The 18,886-nt window shown below is 31.0% G+C and overlaps 2 protein-coding genes across 2 annotated transcripts; one reads left to right on the top strand and one right to left on the bottom strand.

Annotated features, from left to right (window-relative positions):
- The first annotated feature begins 5,065 nt into the window (after nucleotides 1-5,065).
- Nucleotides 5,066-7,613, top strand: LOC130825560 (uncharacterized). The gene has a single exon (XM_057690845.1). The coding sequence runs from the start codon at nucleotides 5,284-5,286 to the stop codon at nucleotides 7,432-7,434; it is 2,151 nt and encodes a 716-aa protein (XP_057546828.1). The 5' UTR covers nucleotides 5,066-5,283; the 3' UTR covers nucleotides 7,435-7,613.
- A 1,219-nt stretch (nucleotides 7,614-8,832) lies between these two features.
- On the bottom strand, nucleotides 8,833-17,429 carry LOC130825559 (polygalacturonase-like). Its single transcript, XM_057690843.1, has 5 exons — nucleotides 16,945-17,429; nucleotides 14,689-14,917; nucleotides 10,800-10,860; nucleotides 9,735-9,963; nucleotides 8,833-9,121 (listed from the first exon to the last, which is right to left on the bottom strand). Exons 1-5 carry the CDS (start codon nucleotides 17,401-17,403, stop codon nucleotides 8,900-8,902), a joined length of 1,200 nt encoding a protein of 399 aa, XP_057546826.1. The 5' UTR covers nucleotides 17,404-17,429; the 3' UTR covers nucleotides 8,833-8,899.
- Nucleotides 17,430-18,886: the final 1,457 nt, after the last annotated feature.

The raw sequence follows: 18,886 nt of genomic DNA, 5'->3' as shown, positions 1-18,886 counted from the left end.
TTTTAATAAAATTTATTTTTTTACATAAATAATTAATATGTTATCCAATAATTATACATTGTAATTAAAAAATACTACATATCTTAATTGATTATATATGGTAAAAAAATTAGTAAATAAGCTATAGTTTTAAAAGCTTTTATAACTAATTAATTAAACAAATCTAGTCAAAAAGATATTACATTATATGCCAAAAAATATTTTCCTGATAAGAACATGAAAAGAGCGCGAAAAATTTTATCGTAAAGTCGACACGTGTCCTAATCATTTCTGTATTAGTACATTATATAGATAGATTATTTTAATAAAATTTATTTTTTTACATAAATAATTAATATGTTATCCAATAATTATCCATTGTAATTAAAAAATACTACATATCTTAATTGATTATATATGGTAAAAAATTAGTAAATAAGCTATAGTTTTAAAAGCTTTTGTAACTAATCAATTAAACAAATCTAATAAGAAAGATATTACATGATATGCCAAAAAATATTTTCCTGATAAAAACATGAAAACAGCGGAAAAAATTTTATCGTAAAGTCGACATGTGTCCTAATCATTTCTGTATTAGTACATTGTATAGATAGATTATTTTAATAAAATTTATTTTTTTTACATAAATAATTAATATGTTATCTAATAATTATCCATTATTGTAATTAAAAGATACTACACATCTTAATTGATTGTATATGGTAAAAAATTAGTAAATCTATCTATCTATACAATATACTAATGAGGAAACGATTAGGACATATGTCGACTTTACAGTAAAAACTTTCCCGCTCTTTTCATTTTCTTATTAGGAAAATATTTTTTAGCATATCATGTAATATCTTTCTGATTAGATTTATTTAATTGATTAGTTACAAAAGATTTTAAAACTTTACCTTATTTACTATTTTTCTACCATATACAATCATCTAAAATATGCGATATCTTTTAATTACAATGGATAATTATGGAATAACATATTAATTATTTATGTAAATTATTAATTTTCACTAAAAAAATTTGTAATAAATTAAGAAAAGAAAATAATTTTGAAAGTTTTACAATAGATAATCCTGTATATTACTTACATGTCTATATTAAAAAAACTGTAAAAATTAAAGAGATTACACATTAATCATTTAAGTAAATTATAGGAGTAATTAATAATTAGGATATGATATCGGTGAAATAAATTTCAAATGATAATTTTATCACCTATATTTGACAAGTTTATGATACATAAATACTTAAATTAAGTTATATGTTAATTATTATATATAATAAAAAAAATATTTTCTTTAGGCTTAAAACTTAATTTAAGGTTTTACAAAGACATTGAACATTTGAATTATTTTTATATTATTTTTATGTATAGAAATTTACTATTATTTTATGTAATTATTCATAATCTATATTATTTAGTACATAATTTTATGATTGTTTTATATAGTAATATATAATAAATATGTATCTCAATCTAATAGTAATAGTTTTACAGTTTTTAAAACAAATCAATTTATAGTTTCAATATACTTAAGAAGTTAATTCATATAATAACTTAATTACACATATAACATTACTAATTTTTTTATTTAAAAAATTCTTAAACAGTGCTTGGCACGAGAATCTATCTAGTAAGCTATAGTTTTAAAAGCTTTTATAACTAATCAATTGAACAAATCTAATAAGAAAGATATTACATGATATACTAAAAAATATTTTCCTAATAAAAACATGAAAAGGGTGGGAAAAATTTTATCGTAAAGTCGAAATGTGTCATAATCGTTTCTTCATTAGTATATTGTATAGATAGATTATTTTAATAAAAATTAATTTTTTATTCATAAATAATTAATATGTTATCTGATAATCATCCTATTTAAATAAAAGATACTACATATATTAATTGATTGTATTGGTAAAAAATTAGTAAATTAGGTATAGTTTTAAAAGCTTATATAACTAATCAATTAAACAAATCTAATCAGAAATATATTACATAATATGTTAAACAATATTTTCTTAATAAGAAAATAAAAAGATCGGAAAAAATTTTATTGTATAGTTGACATGTGTCCTAATTGTTTTTTCATTAGTATATTGTATAGATAAAAGATAGATAAATGGATAGATTGTCTATTTTAAGTTATGTCTTTATAGATTTAATTTCGGACACCTTTCAATAGATCTTATTATTTGGAGTTATGTTTTTGTTTCATCTTCTCTAATTGAAGAGAGAAAATTCAAATTGCATAAAAATAGAAGAAAGAAAAACCTTGAACTGCATACAAAATGAAGGAGGGGAAAATTACACAAATTTTGAAAAATAAAAAAGCTTAAATTGCATAAAAATAAAGGAGAGAAAAAATTGGATTAAGTTGGGTAAATAGTCAAAATGTTGAATTTAGTAGGTAATAGAAAAACTTAAAGTTGGGTAAATTGCTTAATGTTGAACCTTGATCCCTAAATTTGTAGCTCAAAAACTCATTAATGAAAACATGCTTAAATTGTTTTAGTCAAATGTCGTTAAATGTAAATTTTTTTAATTTAAATTATCGATATTATTTTTTTTCCTGGAACCATCTTTGATCATAAGCTATTTTTATAATATCCGATCAAACATGCGGTACAATAAAAATAGAAGGAATTTAAAATAGGTCATAAAGAATCTCGGACCCAAATTATAGATTATAAGGATGGGAAAAAAACTTTTGACCATAGACCATACCTATAAGTTTAGAAATCGCTTGATATTTTGCATTAAGTTTTTGAATTAGAATCATGTATTAGTACTAATCCAATTTGCCATTAGTAAATTACATACTCATCTGTTTTATTGAGGTTGTTTCATTTGAGATTTTTTTTATGCATAGTTTTTTTAATAATCGATTAGGTTTTTTATAACCGATATCTAAATATCTATTTTATTCAAGATGGTCAATTTCTTGTAATATATTTGGTTCATTATGAAATACTTGCAACTGATTGTGATCTGTTGTATAATAAAATTTCAATACCCGCTTATATTCACACCTTTTGCTTTCGTTCTCATAATTCATTTAAGTTATCTTTTCATCTCTTTCACATATTTTTCTCGTTTCCCATAAAACACACATTTTTACCCATTTTCTCTCTTTCTTGATTCACGTAAAATTTATACTTATAAGTCATGAGATATAAGAGATATTTCCTTTGCCCTTGTTCTTTGAAAATAATATAAGACTTCTAATGATATTCCCTTTTCCTCTCGATACCCCTAAAATTCAGCAAGCCAGGAGACGAGAAGGTCCGATTAATATTATCATAATTCATTTATTCAACAATGAATAGCCATGAGTGGCCAATCTTCACCGAAACATCAAAAACAAAATATCATGCACAAGTCTCAACCTTATCTTTTAACCATTACAAATTTCAACGTTTCCAACATCATCTCCACATAATTTTAACCTACAAAAACACAAATGAAAGTGACAATTACAAGACTCCACAATAATCTACTCCTTAGAGTCACAATATTTATTTGACTTTTTTATCTCATATTTCTCAAATATATTATTATTAGTATTAATATTTACAAATAGACATTATAAAAAAGAAAATTTATATAGAATAATCCAATCTTTTAATGATTATCCTACAATAATCTCACTTATTTATTAACTATAAATAATCCCAACTTTAAGGCGTATTTGCCTAGAGTAAATTTTGATAACCCGATGACTTATTACATTAGATAATTCGCCAAAAAAGTAAACTGAAAATTAATGTTAAATTAGAGAAAAATTTTAAAAATTTACATAAAATGTTCGGAATAATAAAAAAATCAAAGAATTTTTTTTCAATATTTTTAAACATTTTTTCGATTTTTTATTTTAATTTATCTTTTTTTTAAAAAAATAAAACTTGCTATAGCATGTCATCAATTTACCGGGATTACTCTAGGTTAATACCATCCAAAGTTGGGATTAATTGTGATATCCCATATTGAGATTTGAAAAAGATTGATAAACTATTCATATAACAAGGTGCATCTTCTTTTTAAGGGAACCCATTTTCTAAGAACTCCACAGTTAAGCGTGCTTAGTGGGGAGTAATCTTAGGATTGGTGACCTCCTGACAAGTTAAACCGAGCGCGCACGAGTGAGGCCAAAGTTCACTGGAAAGACTTGTGTTGGTTTGTGGGGTCAGTCTACAGTCTCCATGCGTAGTCACCAACGGTTCGAGGGGCCGGAGTGTTACATTAATCGTGGTTAATCAATAGGTTGAATTATTGTCGGAAAATCATGAAAAGATTGGATTGTTCTAGGTAATTTTTCCTTATAAAAATTATACATTAAATTATTAGCTAATAAAAAAAATCAAGTCAAATTAGTTTTTACTAAACATATTAAATTATATATATTGAGATAAATTAAACAAGATTCAATGTAGATATATTTTAATTTTGAGAAAATCTCATGTGGTGATTCAAAATTTTTGGCTTTTCTACATAGTGAACGAATGTTTTTAATCCGCGTGGTGACCCTAAGCCTTTAACTTTTCCACTTGATAAGAAAAAAGGTTAAGATTTTCAGCCCGTCTTGTATGAGACATGTCTCACGATGAGCACGATGAGACCGTCTCATAGTTTGAAAGTTTCTTTTATTGGGCTATTTAATCCAAATATGAGGCATATTTTATGGTGAGACCGTCTCATACAAGAATTTGTGTAAGATTTTTGGTAAATTTACGTTATTATTATCCATCATATCGATCTTTTTCATAAGAACAAACGCCCCAATCACCCTTAAGGAAGACTTCTTTGAAAGTTTGGTCTAAATGAGTACTTAATTTAATAAAAAATTTAGCATTTTATCTACCACATAAATATTTGAAAGTTCAAGATCACTATCCACATAAAAAAAAATTGTCTGCCATTATAACATTAAAAAACATAAGGTTAACATATGAAGATTTTCTAATATTTTTATCATAAAAAATTATGTTTAAAGTATATAAAAAGACATAAACATAAAGAATTATATTCACAATAATATGTTTTTCTGAATTATAAGGGTAAAGTAAGAATAAACAACAATCAAACTCATCATTTTTTATAAATAGTCTATTTATTCTCCAATTAAAATAAAAACCGATTCCAACCAAAATATGCTTTTTAGCTTAGTATAAGATTGAAATTTACAAAATTCTGAACAAGATACTACTAAAACCCTCCATGAGTATTTAATTACTCCCAGAAAAACAACCTGCACAATTGGAAACCTCCAAATATAATTAACAATGAAGTACACTACCCTTGTGCAGATAATCCATCTATGGATATTCATCAATTTCTGCTTTTCTCCATCATCATCGACAAAAAGCTCCATAGTTTTTACAACATTAGGAAGATCCAGATACAATTTCGATATCTACACTTTACCAATTCCCTCAATCACTCAATCTTTTCCCACCATTTCTAAACATCATGAACTTAAAATTACTGATGGAATCTCTGTCAATTTCAATGGCCATTTTCCCATCGATTCATCACCGATTTTGTCGCTTCTTAATGAACCCAATTCCATTCCATCTTCACCCAATAACCTTCAACTCATCTATGTCACTGAAAGAAACGGTACTTCTAACATCTACTTTGACTACGTCCGAGTTGTTGGTGACTCATTCAATCGTCCTGGAATTAGGTCCGCCATGGAAGTAGAAGTTCTTAATCGGGTTCAAGTTCCTATACTGAAAACCGATTCAGGGAATGAAAATACGAGAGTTTCGATGAAGGATCGGCCGAGTTTAGTGGGTGAGAATTTGATTTATGTGTCGACTCATGAAAACTCGGGCGTGCCAAGAACGAGTTGGGTAGCAGTTTATTCGACCCATATTCCAACCGGGTCAACCTCCAGGTTAACCCCTAAAGGTGTTGCGGATTTTAGCCCGGCAGTTTCTCCGTCAGGGGTTTACACCGCCGTAGCTTCTTATGGTGGAAAAGGATGGAGTGGAGATGTTGAGGAGCTTCGTACGGATATCTATGTCTTCTCAACTCGAGACGGGTCGGGTCGAGTTAAGATCGTTGAACACGGTGGGTGGCCGACTTGGGTTGATGATCGAACGATTTACTTTCATCGGAGAAACGATGAAGATGGCTGGTGGAGTATTTACAAAGCGATTCTTCCACGAGTTGGACGAGTTAACACTGAGTCGGTTATTGTTGAGCGAGTCACCCCACCTGGTTGGCACGTTTTTACTCCGGCTACTTCACCGGGTAATCATGACTTTATTGCTGTTGCTACTAGAAGACCCGGATCCGATTTTAGACATATTGAGCTTTTTTATGTTAAGAATAAAAAGTTCATGGAACTAACCCGTTTTGTTTCACCGAATACCCATCATTTTAACCCATTTTTATCAGCTGATGGGACCCAATTAGGGTACCATAAATGTAGGGGTGGAGAAAAGGATAGTAGTGGAAGTAAAATACTATTACTTGAAAACCTAAAAACATCCGAACCCGAAATATCTCTATTTCGGGTTGATGGGTCGTTTCCATCGTTTTCACCCATGGGCGATCGGATCGCTTTTTTGGGTGATTTGAATGATGGGTATCTCTATGTTGTAAACCATAATGGGTCTAATATGAGGGCTGTTCATAAAGGTAGGGCTTTTACAAGTGCTTGGGACTTTGTAAGAAAGGGTGTGGTTTACACAAGTGTAGGTCCCAATTTTGCCTCCGAAAGTACTAAGGTTGATATAATTGCTATTAATGTAGATGATGAGGAATTACCTTATAAAAAGTTAACTCATGGAGGTGAAAATAATGCATTTCCATCTCCGTCGCCCAATGGTAAGTGGATCGTGTTTCGATCAGGTCGATCGGGGCATAAAAACCTATACATTATGGATGCTGAGGAAGGTGAATTGGGTGGGATTCGGAGATTGACGGAGGGTCCATGGAGTGATACCATGTGTAATTGGTCACCCGACGGAGAATGGATTGCATTTGCATCGGACAGAGAGGATCCGGGTGGTGGAAGTTTTGAGGTGTTTATGATCCATCCTAATGGGACAGGGCTTCGTAAGGTAATCCAAAGTGGAGTGGGCGGGCGAGCGAATCATCCATGGTTTAGTCCGGACGGGCAAAGTATTGTGTTTACTTCAGATTATACTGGAGTGTCAGCTGAGCCTATTTCAAACCCACATCATTACCAACCTTATGGTGAAATCTTTATTGCGAAAATTGATGGATCGGATATCCGAAGATTAACCCATAATTCATTTGAGGATGGTACCCCAACATGGGGAAGGAGGTTCTTAAATCCTATAGATGTGGCCCAACCAAATAAGGAACCTAAATGTGAGTTTCAAGATTGTCATTGGCTTAACATAAAAAACAAACTGGGCATGGTAGGACCATATAGTTCAAATGGAGCTCATTGTTAAGAAGCTCTAATTAGTAGTTGTTTCGTGTAAAAAAACTTTTGCTTCATGTATTAGTAACAATAAGGAAAGCATTTGTGTATGTGTTTGTTTAAGTGATATGTAAATCAAAAGATGTTGTTAGGGGCAAAAAGTTGTACTCTTGTATTTATATTTATATAATAAAAACTATTTGATTAGTACATGATTTTCTAATAACCAAGTCTTTTTAAAGATTTACCTTAAATTCTAATTGTTGCCTTTTTCAAGTGTTCCTTTGAGTGGGGGACTAACATTTGTTTATGGATGCAAATAATGGAGTATTAGATTCATTTTACAATCCATGCTCAATTAACCATTGTTATTGGACTCTTATTATATTTAAGTTGTACCTGTTGAGAGTGATTAAATAATACTTTCACATACAATTCAGTCTTTTCCTTCATTTAATATTTAATGAGTTCTAATGTAAAACACGAAGTGCAATTGTGAAGAGAAGTGAAAAAGTTAACACTATGCAATTGGAGTCGTAGTACTATTCATTAGCAAAATGTGAACAATATAACATTTTTAAAGTACATTATAAGAAAATTTACATTTAAAAATTTCAACTTGGGTGGTTCCCTTTAAAAATATTCACCTTTAATTTTTTATAAAAATCTCTCCTTTGTCACACCTTTTCTTCTAAAGGTCCAAATGGTCACCAACCAATTAATCTGGTTACTCTTTGATTTTTTTCTAGTAATTACAAAAAAAATTGAACCAAGATGGGATTTTTATATAGTAATTGAAAAGTAAAAATTTTAAAAGATAACCACCCAAATGTGAAATTTTTTAAAAGTAAAATTTCTTATATTATATACTTCCTCCGGTTTTTAATAGTTGTTATAGTTTTGTTTTTCATGCTATCCAATGCACAATTTTAATCTTTAATATCTTTAATTTCATATAATAAAAAATTTTAAAAAGTTAATATTATGAAAATGTACACTAAGACAAATCAAATAAGATTCCACTAAGAACAGTTGATGAACAGTAATTGCTACAGAAACTTTAACAACTATTTAAATACGAAGAAAAGGGTAAAATGAAAGATAAGAATTCATTGAACTAAAAACAAAATATTACAACACTCCAATTTTACATTAGAGTTCACTCTTTTTACCCTTGATGCAATTCTACCAAGACAAAGGATCTAAGTAATTAATCAATAGTTTTCGTCCATTCTTATAAAATAAAATATAATACTTCCAAATCGCATGTATTTACAAGTCAAATAAGTAATAACACACATGCTTGGAGTCACCATCTATAAAAATTACAAGATAAATCAACACAATCACACGATCTCAACCATTAATGCCTAAACTAGCTAGGCAAGTAATAATAATGGATAAGACCTGGATTTTTACATCAGCCCAATGATAGAGTGATAGTATAACATATCACAGAAGAATTAGTGGAATTAGAAAAAAAAAAAATATTAATCCTATAATAAACAACTTTTAGGCTGAACCAATCCCAAAGTATAACCAGCAGCATAAGTACAAATAGAGGTGGCTGATTTGCTGTTGTAGGTCAACTTAACATTTTCCAGTCTAAGCCTTGAACAATGGTTTTTTGCACTACAATCAAACTTTATTGCTACTGGTGTTGCTGATGTTCCATGTATATCTTGGTATGTAACACCCTCTATTTTTACTCCAGATACCTGTTTATCATAATTATTAGTTTAAGTTTTTAGTTGAGTTGTGTTATTGAACCAATTTAATCGAAAGCTTAAGCTAATGGTTGAGGTCCAAGGAAATGTTATATAACTCTAACAAGTTGATTACTTAACATAGTATCAGACGCCAACATAATAAGAAATCACGACTCACAAGTATGAAACAAGAAATCACAACTCACACGACTATGTATCTCACCACCCCTCGTTTAAAGTGAAATTCACGACAAGTATGAGAAGAGCATAAGTTATAGAAGTATATTCTAACATGGCCCCTCACACGAGCCATTTGACCACTTTAAATGAGGGGTGATTGAGATTAAAACCTATTGTGACCTCTTGTTTTGATGACTTTTAAAACTATTTCAAAAAACCAATTAAGATATAGTACTCTAACAAGTTGATTACAAAACATAGTATTAGAAGCTAACATGACAAGAAATCACGAGTACGAATCTCACCCACCCTTCATCACAAGGATGAGTAGAGCGAATGTTACATCCGTACTTCTACCCAAAAGGACTCACATATGAGAAAATATAGTAGTATGAAATCGAGACATTAGTAAAATAAAAAAAAAAAAAAGAAAAAAAGTTACCTTTCCAGGGCAACCCTTGTTACCAGGACAGTAATTTTGATCAATAATGATGGGATTTTGAGCATTAATCATAGTAATGTGTTGGAATAAAACATCTTTGACGTAGCCGTTACTTGGTCTTCCCCAAGACTTTATTCTTACTCCATTTTGAGTATCAGTAAATGTTGCAGTTTTTACTGTTACATTTTGCACTCCTGCCTCATATGCTTCTTTGCCTAAACTTCCAATACTGCATTTATTTTATTCCAACATTTAGTCAATATCACTTTAATATAATATATTTTAATCATCACAATTATGTTTAGTTTTTCACTTATGTGTTCAAATATATCTTCGCCCTATGAGTTTTGTTATGTTTTAAATTATTTTTTTTATGTATTTTTTCGCTTTTTTGATAAATTATACTGTTTACCTATTTATACATTTCACTATTTATTATGTTATGCATTATGCCTCAATTCAATTCGATGTACAATTGAATTTGATTTAATTCAGTCTAAGAAAACACATTTATTGATAGCAAAAATAAAAAGAAAGTACTTTATCTGTCTCTTTGAATTTGCCCCATTTAATTAAAAAAATTTTTGCATAAAGAAATCAAAGAAAGCACACTCAAAAAAACAAAGTAGTATTTTTTTCAAATCAAATTGTTTATAGTTTAACAAGATAATAAGATTCAGATCAACCTGACCAATTCGTTAAGGATTTTAATTCCTAAAAATATTTTTTAGAAAAATTTTACAAAAGTAAATTTTCCAAATTTTTAATCTAACCTAACCTAAAAAAGTCAACATCTTTATACTACCGTGTTTAATTGTTAATACTAAATTTTCATAAAATGTATTATGTTGTAATAAAACTTTAATCATAATTTTTTTCACAATTTTGTACGCCACCTTTCTAAATGATATTGCATTAAAAGAATTTTACGATGAAATCAAAATGATTGAACAAGAACAAATACAAACATTCATTAAACTTGCCTCCGTATTATTATTTCCACCATTTAATACTGATAATTGAATCCACAAATCAAATTTGAAAAAAAAATGAATTAATTAATACCTAATGCCATGACCGGGTCCACATTTGATATTCTCCATCCACAAATCAGTAGTACCAGCACCTAGGCATGGCCACGGGGCGGGTTACCCGGAACCGAACCGGTCCCGAACCGCTTGGAACCGGAACCGGAACCGGAACCGTTTGCGACAGGTTCCGAACCGCCCCGAACCGCGAAACCGTGAAACCGCCGGAAAAAAGTCGCCGGAACCGTGAAACCGCCGGAAAAAACCGTCGTGAACCGGGCCAAAAAACCCGCGGGTTGGAACCGGAACCGGTCCGGGAGAACCGGTCCAACGGTTCCATGGAACCGGTTCTGGAACCGGAACCGGGACCGGTCCGGTTGAACCGGCTCAACGGTTCCATGGAACCGGAACCGGAACCGGAACCGGGACCGGTCCGGTTGAACCGGCCCACCGGTTCCATGGAACCGTTGAGCCAAACTAGCCGTTAGAGAGCCGTTAGAGAGCCGTTGGAATCCATCCTATAAATACTCATCACTTTCAATCATTTTCATTCACAACTCATCTCTTCTCCTACTCTCTCTACTTAATTCTTTAATTACGCAATTATTCTCTTAATTACATAATTAGTCTTCTAATTATTTCTTAATTTAGTTAGTTACATAATTAATCATTTATTTATTTCTTAATTCTATATTTCTATTTTTACTTCTATACTATCAATCATGTCTTCATTTTTGAAAAGAGCCACAAAAAAAGTTACTAAAGTGGCAAAATCATTAGGAGGTTCCAGTTCCTCCAAAAGAAAGGCCACTTCTACTCCGTCGGTATCAACAACACCCTCCATTAGTAATTATAATTATGAACCTAATTATCCGGAAGGGTACGACCCGGAGTTACATCAATATGCAGAAGAAGTGGAAAAAGATATACAAATTGAAGAAGAAGAAGAACAAGAAGAAGAACCAACGACCCCAATTGGGGTACATATATCTCGACAGTCATCAACAAGATCAGATGAAGAACAAGGAGAACAACAACAACAAAGACAAGCTCGTGGTAAACGAGTCAATTTCCAAACTATCGGTTAGTTTTATAATTTTATTCTTCAAATTAATTAAACTTTAAATTATTTATTTATTTAATTATAGTTTTATAATTTTAAATTATTTATTTAGATGAAGATGAACCAATAAGACAACCTTTTCCGGCAATGCCACCTTCTAGTGGTAGAGCTGTTTCACATGTGTGGTCGTATTTCACAAAAGAACCAACCGAGAATCCAGATATGTTCCTATGCACTTGTCAAATTTGTGAAAGTCAAGGAGTAAAGCCCTTAGTTTCATACAATTTCGCCAGAGGTAAATACTTTTTAAGTTTTTTATACATACATAATACATTCATACATTATATATTCATATTTTATAAACATTTATTTATTGTGTTTTGTGAATACGTGTTAGGTGGTGGAACGGGATCTTTTAACAAACATTTGGCAAAGAAGCATGGAATCACAAAAGAAACTCATGCATCAAGCGGCAGCGGGACCACAAGTGGAAGCCGACAGACACAATGGGACATTCCCAACACAGGTATGCCTTTTAGATATAATCGTAATGACATGATTGATGAATTTTCTAGGTATGTAATTTGCGATGAATTGCCTTTTAACCACGGTGAAAGTAGGGCATATGAGCGTCTCACTAGACAACAATTGCAACCACAATTTAGAGCAATCCCTAGGAACACTCTTAAAAGACGAACAATTAAATTATACGAATCAATGCGCTATGGCCTAGTTGAAATGTTTAAATCGTTTAATGGTAGGGTTAGCATAACAACTGACATATGGTCTGCTCCCCCACATTTAGAATCTTATATGTGTGTAACAGCACACTGGATAGATCGAAATTGGATTATTCAAAAAAGAATAATTGCTTTTGAGACTATGCCAGAAAGACACACCGGCGAAAACATAAAATATAGATTAATAGAGATATGTAGGGAATGGAACTTATTAGATAAAATATTTTGTTGTTCAACAGATAATGCAACCGCAAACATAAAATGTATAGAACTTTTATTTAACGAACCCGCCTTTAGTTTAATCCTTGGGGGTAGCTTATTACACATACGTTGTTGTGCGCACATAGTTAACTTATCTTGTCAAGTAGGTATAAAACAATTAAGTGAATTATTAGAACCAATTAGGGATATAGTAAAATGGCTTAGGATCGGAAAGATTAAAAGAAGATATAAACAATTATGTGACCAATACCAACTTAAAAAAGTGTATTGGTCATTAGATACTCCTACACGTTGGGGGTCAACGAACGATTTATTAAGAAAGGCGATTGCTTATCGCCCAGTAATAACACAACTATATAGTGAGTGTACAGATAGTTTCATAGCTGATGAAACTTGGGAATTAGCAATAGGTGTACATAACATATTAGAAGCGTATGACCACGCGACTAAGATTTTTTCTTATGTTTATGAACCGAACGTTCACTTAGTAATAAGTGAATGTATTACTATTTTTTATCACCTGCTTAAACATAGACAAGAAGATACTAACCCACAATTAAGGCCGATTCTTGCTGAAATGATGGAAAAATGGAAATCATATTTTACCGATTTTCCTTACATTTATGGAATCGCAACCATTTTGGACCCACGTTTTAAAACCGAGGTCCTAACCAAAGTAATAGGATTTTATTATCAAGCGTTAGATCGCCCGTCTTCCGATGTAGCTTATTATGTCGGAACATGTAAAAAATATTTAGCTGAACTGTATGAATTTTACGCTAGTGTATATAACCCGAAACGCGATATGTCTAGGCGTGCTAGCGTTTCGGCTCGTCCCTCTTTCTATAATTCAGTAATTGCTAACATAATGACGCAAGATGATAGTTTTGTAGGATCTTCTTCTTCCTCGACCACATTTTTAGAACTAGATAGTTATCTAAAACACCACTTTGAAATAGACCCAAGTGTCTATAATATTTTGGAGTGGTGGAAAGAAAAATCTTTTAAATTTCCCATTTTATCGAGAATTGCAAAGGATATCCTTGCAATTCCCGCGTCCACTATTGCGTCGGAGTCTGCTTTTAGTGCAGGTAGAAGAGTTCTGGATGAAAAGCGATCTCGTCTTGCTCCACATAGTATTCAAATATGTGTTTGCAAGAAAGATTGGGACCAAGCGGAGATACGAACACAAGGACTAAGGAACGATGATGATCAAGACGACGATGATGATCCATGGATGATGATGGATACAACTTCATCATCGTCAGGAGGAGAGTCAGCGGAAGCATCTAATCAATATCAACCACATGATGATGACGAAGACGAATAGGATCAATCCGACAAGCGACAACGATGAATCAACACTCAACAACTATAAATAAAAGGTATGACAAAGAACTACGTGGGCTTTGATTCCTTCGGGATACGTAGGCAGCTTAGTATTCATTTGGGTACTAGGTTCAAGTCCATTTTCTCCCTCTTTTTTTATTAATCATCTTTATCGACATTATCATTGATTCGTTTCTTATTAATTAATTTTTTTCCATTCATTTTAGTAAATATTTCAATAACGATGACAACTTGACATGCAATGAATTTCGCTAATAATCAAGTAATCATCAAAGGTACGTCCGCGATATTATAGTATTTTTTTATTATACAAAAATTTAAAGAAAAAATTAAAATGGAACCGATGGTCCGACCCGCCCGTCCCGTGAGTTGGAACCGCCGGAACCGCCTCATGAACCGCTAAGGAACCGTTTGGAACCGCCCGGAACCGGAACCGGAACCGGAACCGTTCGCGACAGGTTCCAAATGGAACCGGAACCGGGTGGAACCGGAACCGGATGGAACCGGAACGGAACCGGACCAACCCGGACCGTGGCCATGCCTACCAGCACCAATAGAAATACAATCATCACCAGTACCAATATTTGTACTCTGAATTGTAACACCAGTTGACATTTGTACATGTATCCCATCTGTATTTGGACTTGACCCTGATGCTGTTACTCTTCCTCCTTCAACTTTCACATTTTTGCACCCAACAAATACTATGTGGTATAATTGACTATTTAAGGATGTTAATCCTTTTATTACTATATCTTTACAGTTTGTAAACCCAATATTCTGCACAAAATATTACCATTCATTAACGTTAGTAAATAATGTTGCCATGTTCGAGTCATAAACGGAGTAAAAATTGACAAATTACTTTTAAATTTGTGCAATTTTAAAAATTATGATATTCTTTTAACAAATTTATATCTTTAAAACTTGACATATGTTAGACTAAATAATATATTATAAGGTCTCAACCATCTGCTTAAGCTTTTGGTTGAGTTAGTTCCTTGACATTATATCAGAAGTCAGTATAACAAGAGGTTAAAAATTTAAATCTCAAACACCTCTCATTTTAAGTGGAATATTTAGCGCCAGGTATGAGAAAAGTTTTTGCTGCATCCAAACTTCTAGTGCAAAGGGCTATTGTATGAGAAGGTGTGTTAGAGTATATAACATATCCTGGCCTCAACAATCAGCTTAAATTATTGATTAAGTTGATGTTGGTTACTTGACAATATAATACTTAATTTAATATTGAGGCTCTCAATGTTATTGAACATGTTGAACATGCTCAGGACTTTCATTGGTTGGAATATATATATCATATTTTGGGCCTCAATTAGTCAATTGTTAGTTTAAGCTTTTAACTAAGTTGATTTATTGACATCATTTCAGATTCCAACTTGACAAGAGAGATCACATGTTCAAAATCTCAACCAGCAGCCTTAATTTAAATTGAGGATTTGCGTTGTATGTACATTTGTAGTCTAAAATATTCTTGTATGAGAAACGTGTTAAAGTATATAACATATTTTAAGCCTCAACAATCTACTTAAATTTTTTTTTGAAGTTGGTTCTTTAATGTTTAATACAAAGAGGCACAATAATAATTAAACAAAGAAATTGTGTCATTATATATATGCGATGCAGTAATCAACATGTGAAGCTGTTCTTTAGAGAATATTAAAACTGCTGCTTAATTGAAAATTTTGTTTTATGCACAATAATAATTCTCTTAATGCAAATACTTTAGAGTATATAACCTATAGTTGTAACGTTGTTTAGTAAAAATAGTAATTATAGTAGCTGCTTAAATATGATTAACCGATAGAGAACACTAATACCAGTTTCATACATGCACGAGTAGTTACTACTTAAACTATTATTTAACCAAAACGAAGACATTTTTTCTAAAGTTTTAATTTTAAAAATCATCAGTTTCTACTAAAACTGTTATATCAAATACATGTGTATGTATATTGTCCAAACTAAGATTTTTAATTTTCTTATAAATGCCCTAACTAGGTTTTTTTTCATGAATTTGTTTATTGTTTATTTATACACACAATCACGTGATTTGGCAGGTTATATTATTATTATTATATATTCTTTTTTAGGTTGGTCGTTAACCATAATGCATTATATTAGACAATTTTCATGTTCCAACTCAAGGCAATATAGATCAAGTCACATGTAAGCTACTCTTTAGTCTTTATGCATTTCTCACATTACATTGTCGTAAAACTGATCCACAAGGGTAGACCGAGAATCGAAAATCTGTTAGGCTGTTATAAAAATAAAAGGAAAAATTCTAAACAATTAGAATAATTCATGATTAAAACTTACAATTATGAGAAAATAAAGTTTTAAACATTTAACTTTTGGTTTAAAAACATTGTTTGAATATTTTTATCACAAATTGGACAAATCAAAATTATTTTTAAATTTTGTATATAAATAATTATTTATCCTAAAACAGTTAGAAATTTATAATTATAAATCGATTATAGTGGAAAGCTTTTTATATATTCTATCCTTCTCTTAGATGTTAAATTCTAATTACTATAGAAAAATCAATTTTGATTCATTCTTTTTCTGTCACGAAATTATATTTACTCCAAAATAAAAAAATATTAGAAATTGATTAAAAAGATTCAAATTTTTTGTGATAAGAATATGCAGAGTATTTAGGAATAAAAAATGTAAAATATTAGATTACATTGACCATATTGAATTTTATTTTTTGTGACAAATGACTAAATTGACATGTGACATAGAAAGAATGAAAGTATAATAGTTTAACTTAAACTTACCGTAACACCACTTGGACACCCGCCTTTGCCGGACATCTTACAATTCCACAATCCAGCCCCTTGACCATCAAGTACGCCACCGGAAATCGACATTCCGGTGACGTACTCAAAAGCGAGCCAAGTATCGTAATTTCTAAGAGCTCGAAAATCAGAAGGAGCAATAATTGTGCCTCTAATAACAAGGTTCACACCCTTGTTCCTACATTTTGAACCGGAAAATTTTATGGCATTTCGGATCAAAAATCGACCCGGAGGCACATGAATCGTAGGGCGGCCCGTGGATCCACAGGCCGCACTCCACGCATTCACAAATGCCTTAGTTGAGTCCGTTTTCCCGTCGGGTTTCGCCCCAAAATTGGCCACATTGTAGGTGTTACTTCTCCCTCTAGCTTCTATTGCTAGAATGAATTGTAATACAAACAATGTAAAGAGGAAGAATGTGAAGGAGTAATTACTCATTTTGTAAGAATATTTTTTGTTTTAAGGCAAACAATGTGGGATGTTGAGAGATGAAATAAGGAGGAAAGTAGAGCAAGGTATTTATAGCCTATAGGAGTATGGAGGTAGTTAGAAAAGCAATAGAAGAGTTGGCTAATCTTCAACTTCCTTCGCCCCTTTTGTTACTAAAAGTGGCACGTTTTATTGACAACAAGTCATAAATTAGAGGTGTTCAATCCGATAATAGTATCGATTTCGATTGGTTTAGATGTTTCAGATTGGTTTGAAATTGGGTTGATTTACTCATAATTATTAATTTATTTTATGTTAGGTCAAATTAAGTTCGATTATAAGTTAGGCTAATGTAGAGTTATTGGGCGACTTTTGAAATCCTCTGTAATAAATTAGTTACTGTATTAAATTTAAAGGGACAACCAAGTAATACTTAAAGGTGGCTAATTTTTAACTCCCTTCGCCTCTTTTGTTACTGAAATGGCATTTTCTTGACAATAAGTTATATATATGAATTTCGATAAGCAAATTTAAAGGGATAGAAGACGAAATAATGATATTTTAAGGCTTTTTATGAGATAGAATATGAGGTAGTTAAATTGACGAAAAGGACCATGAATGGGAATTGAAAAGTTAGTTAAATAAGTGGAAATAAATGAGGAAAGTCTAAGAGAGGATTATTAACGAACTTATCATTACGTATTGTTGTAGAAAAAGAATTTAATATGGAAATTTGGTGCAATATTTGAACGTACTTTGAACGTCGCAACCTTTTCATCTCTCGAGTTTTGCTCAACGTGAAATTGATTTTTTTTATTATTGAATTTGACATATTTTTTTAGTATAAAATAAAATTAAAGAAAATGAAAATTAAGTAAAGAGAAAATAAGAATCGAATTCGGAACTTACATGAAAAAATTAAAAATATACTCCTATATTTTAACTGAGATAATATTTGTTTCTCAAAATTTGATACACTTATAGTTATTTGTTTTTTTTAACTCATTTAGATACTTTGATCGTTCATATATATAATTCTTCAATCAATTAGGTTAAAACATTCGAGTCCAAGCTACTAGTATTTTAGGTTAAATCAAATCTAATTAGACTTCAGCTCAAGTCATTTTTAGGTTTAGATTAGTTTTAAGCCTGATAATTTATATCTAGGTTAAAACACCTGATAATATATATAATTCTTCAAATTTATAACATGCGTCTTTCAATATTACAAAATCGTGTGTAAAACCTTTTTCTTAACCTTCTAATTAATCTATTTGTAGTCCGATCGCATTATAAAAATAGCTACTTGGTAAATCAGCCTTGTATAAAACCAAATTGGTTTTCAAAAGTTCTTGTGAATTATATTAAGTGTTCATACACTATATTAGAAAAAAACATAAATGTTTACTTTATATTTGATGATTTTATTTTATATTTGATCCTCTATTTCAAAAAAAACAATAATTTAATTGCAATTTATTAATTATTTTAT

Source organism: Amaranthus tricolor, chromosome 10 (assembly GCF_026212465.1).
Source record: "Amaranthus tricolor cultivar Red isolate AtriRed21 chromosome 10, ASM2621246v1, whole genome shotgun sequence".
Classification (NCBI taxonomy): domain Eukaryota; kingdom Viridiplantae; phylum Streptophyta; class Magnoliopsida; order Caryophyllales; family Amaranthaceae; genus Amaranthus; species Amaranthus tricolor.
Note: the sequence above shows the minus strand (reverse complement) of the source record. Positions and strands in the feature narration are given on the sequence as shown.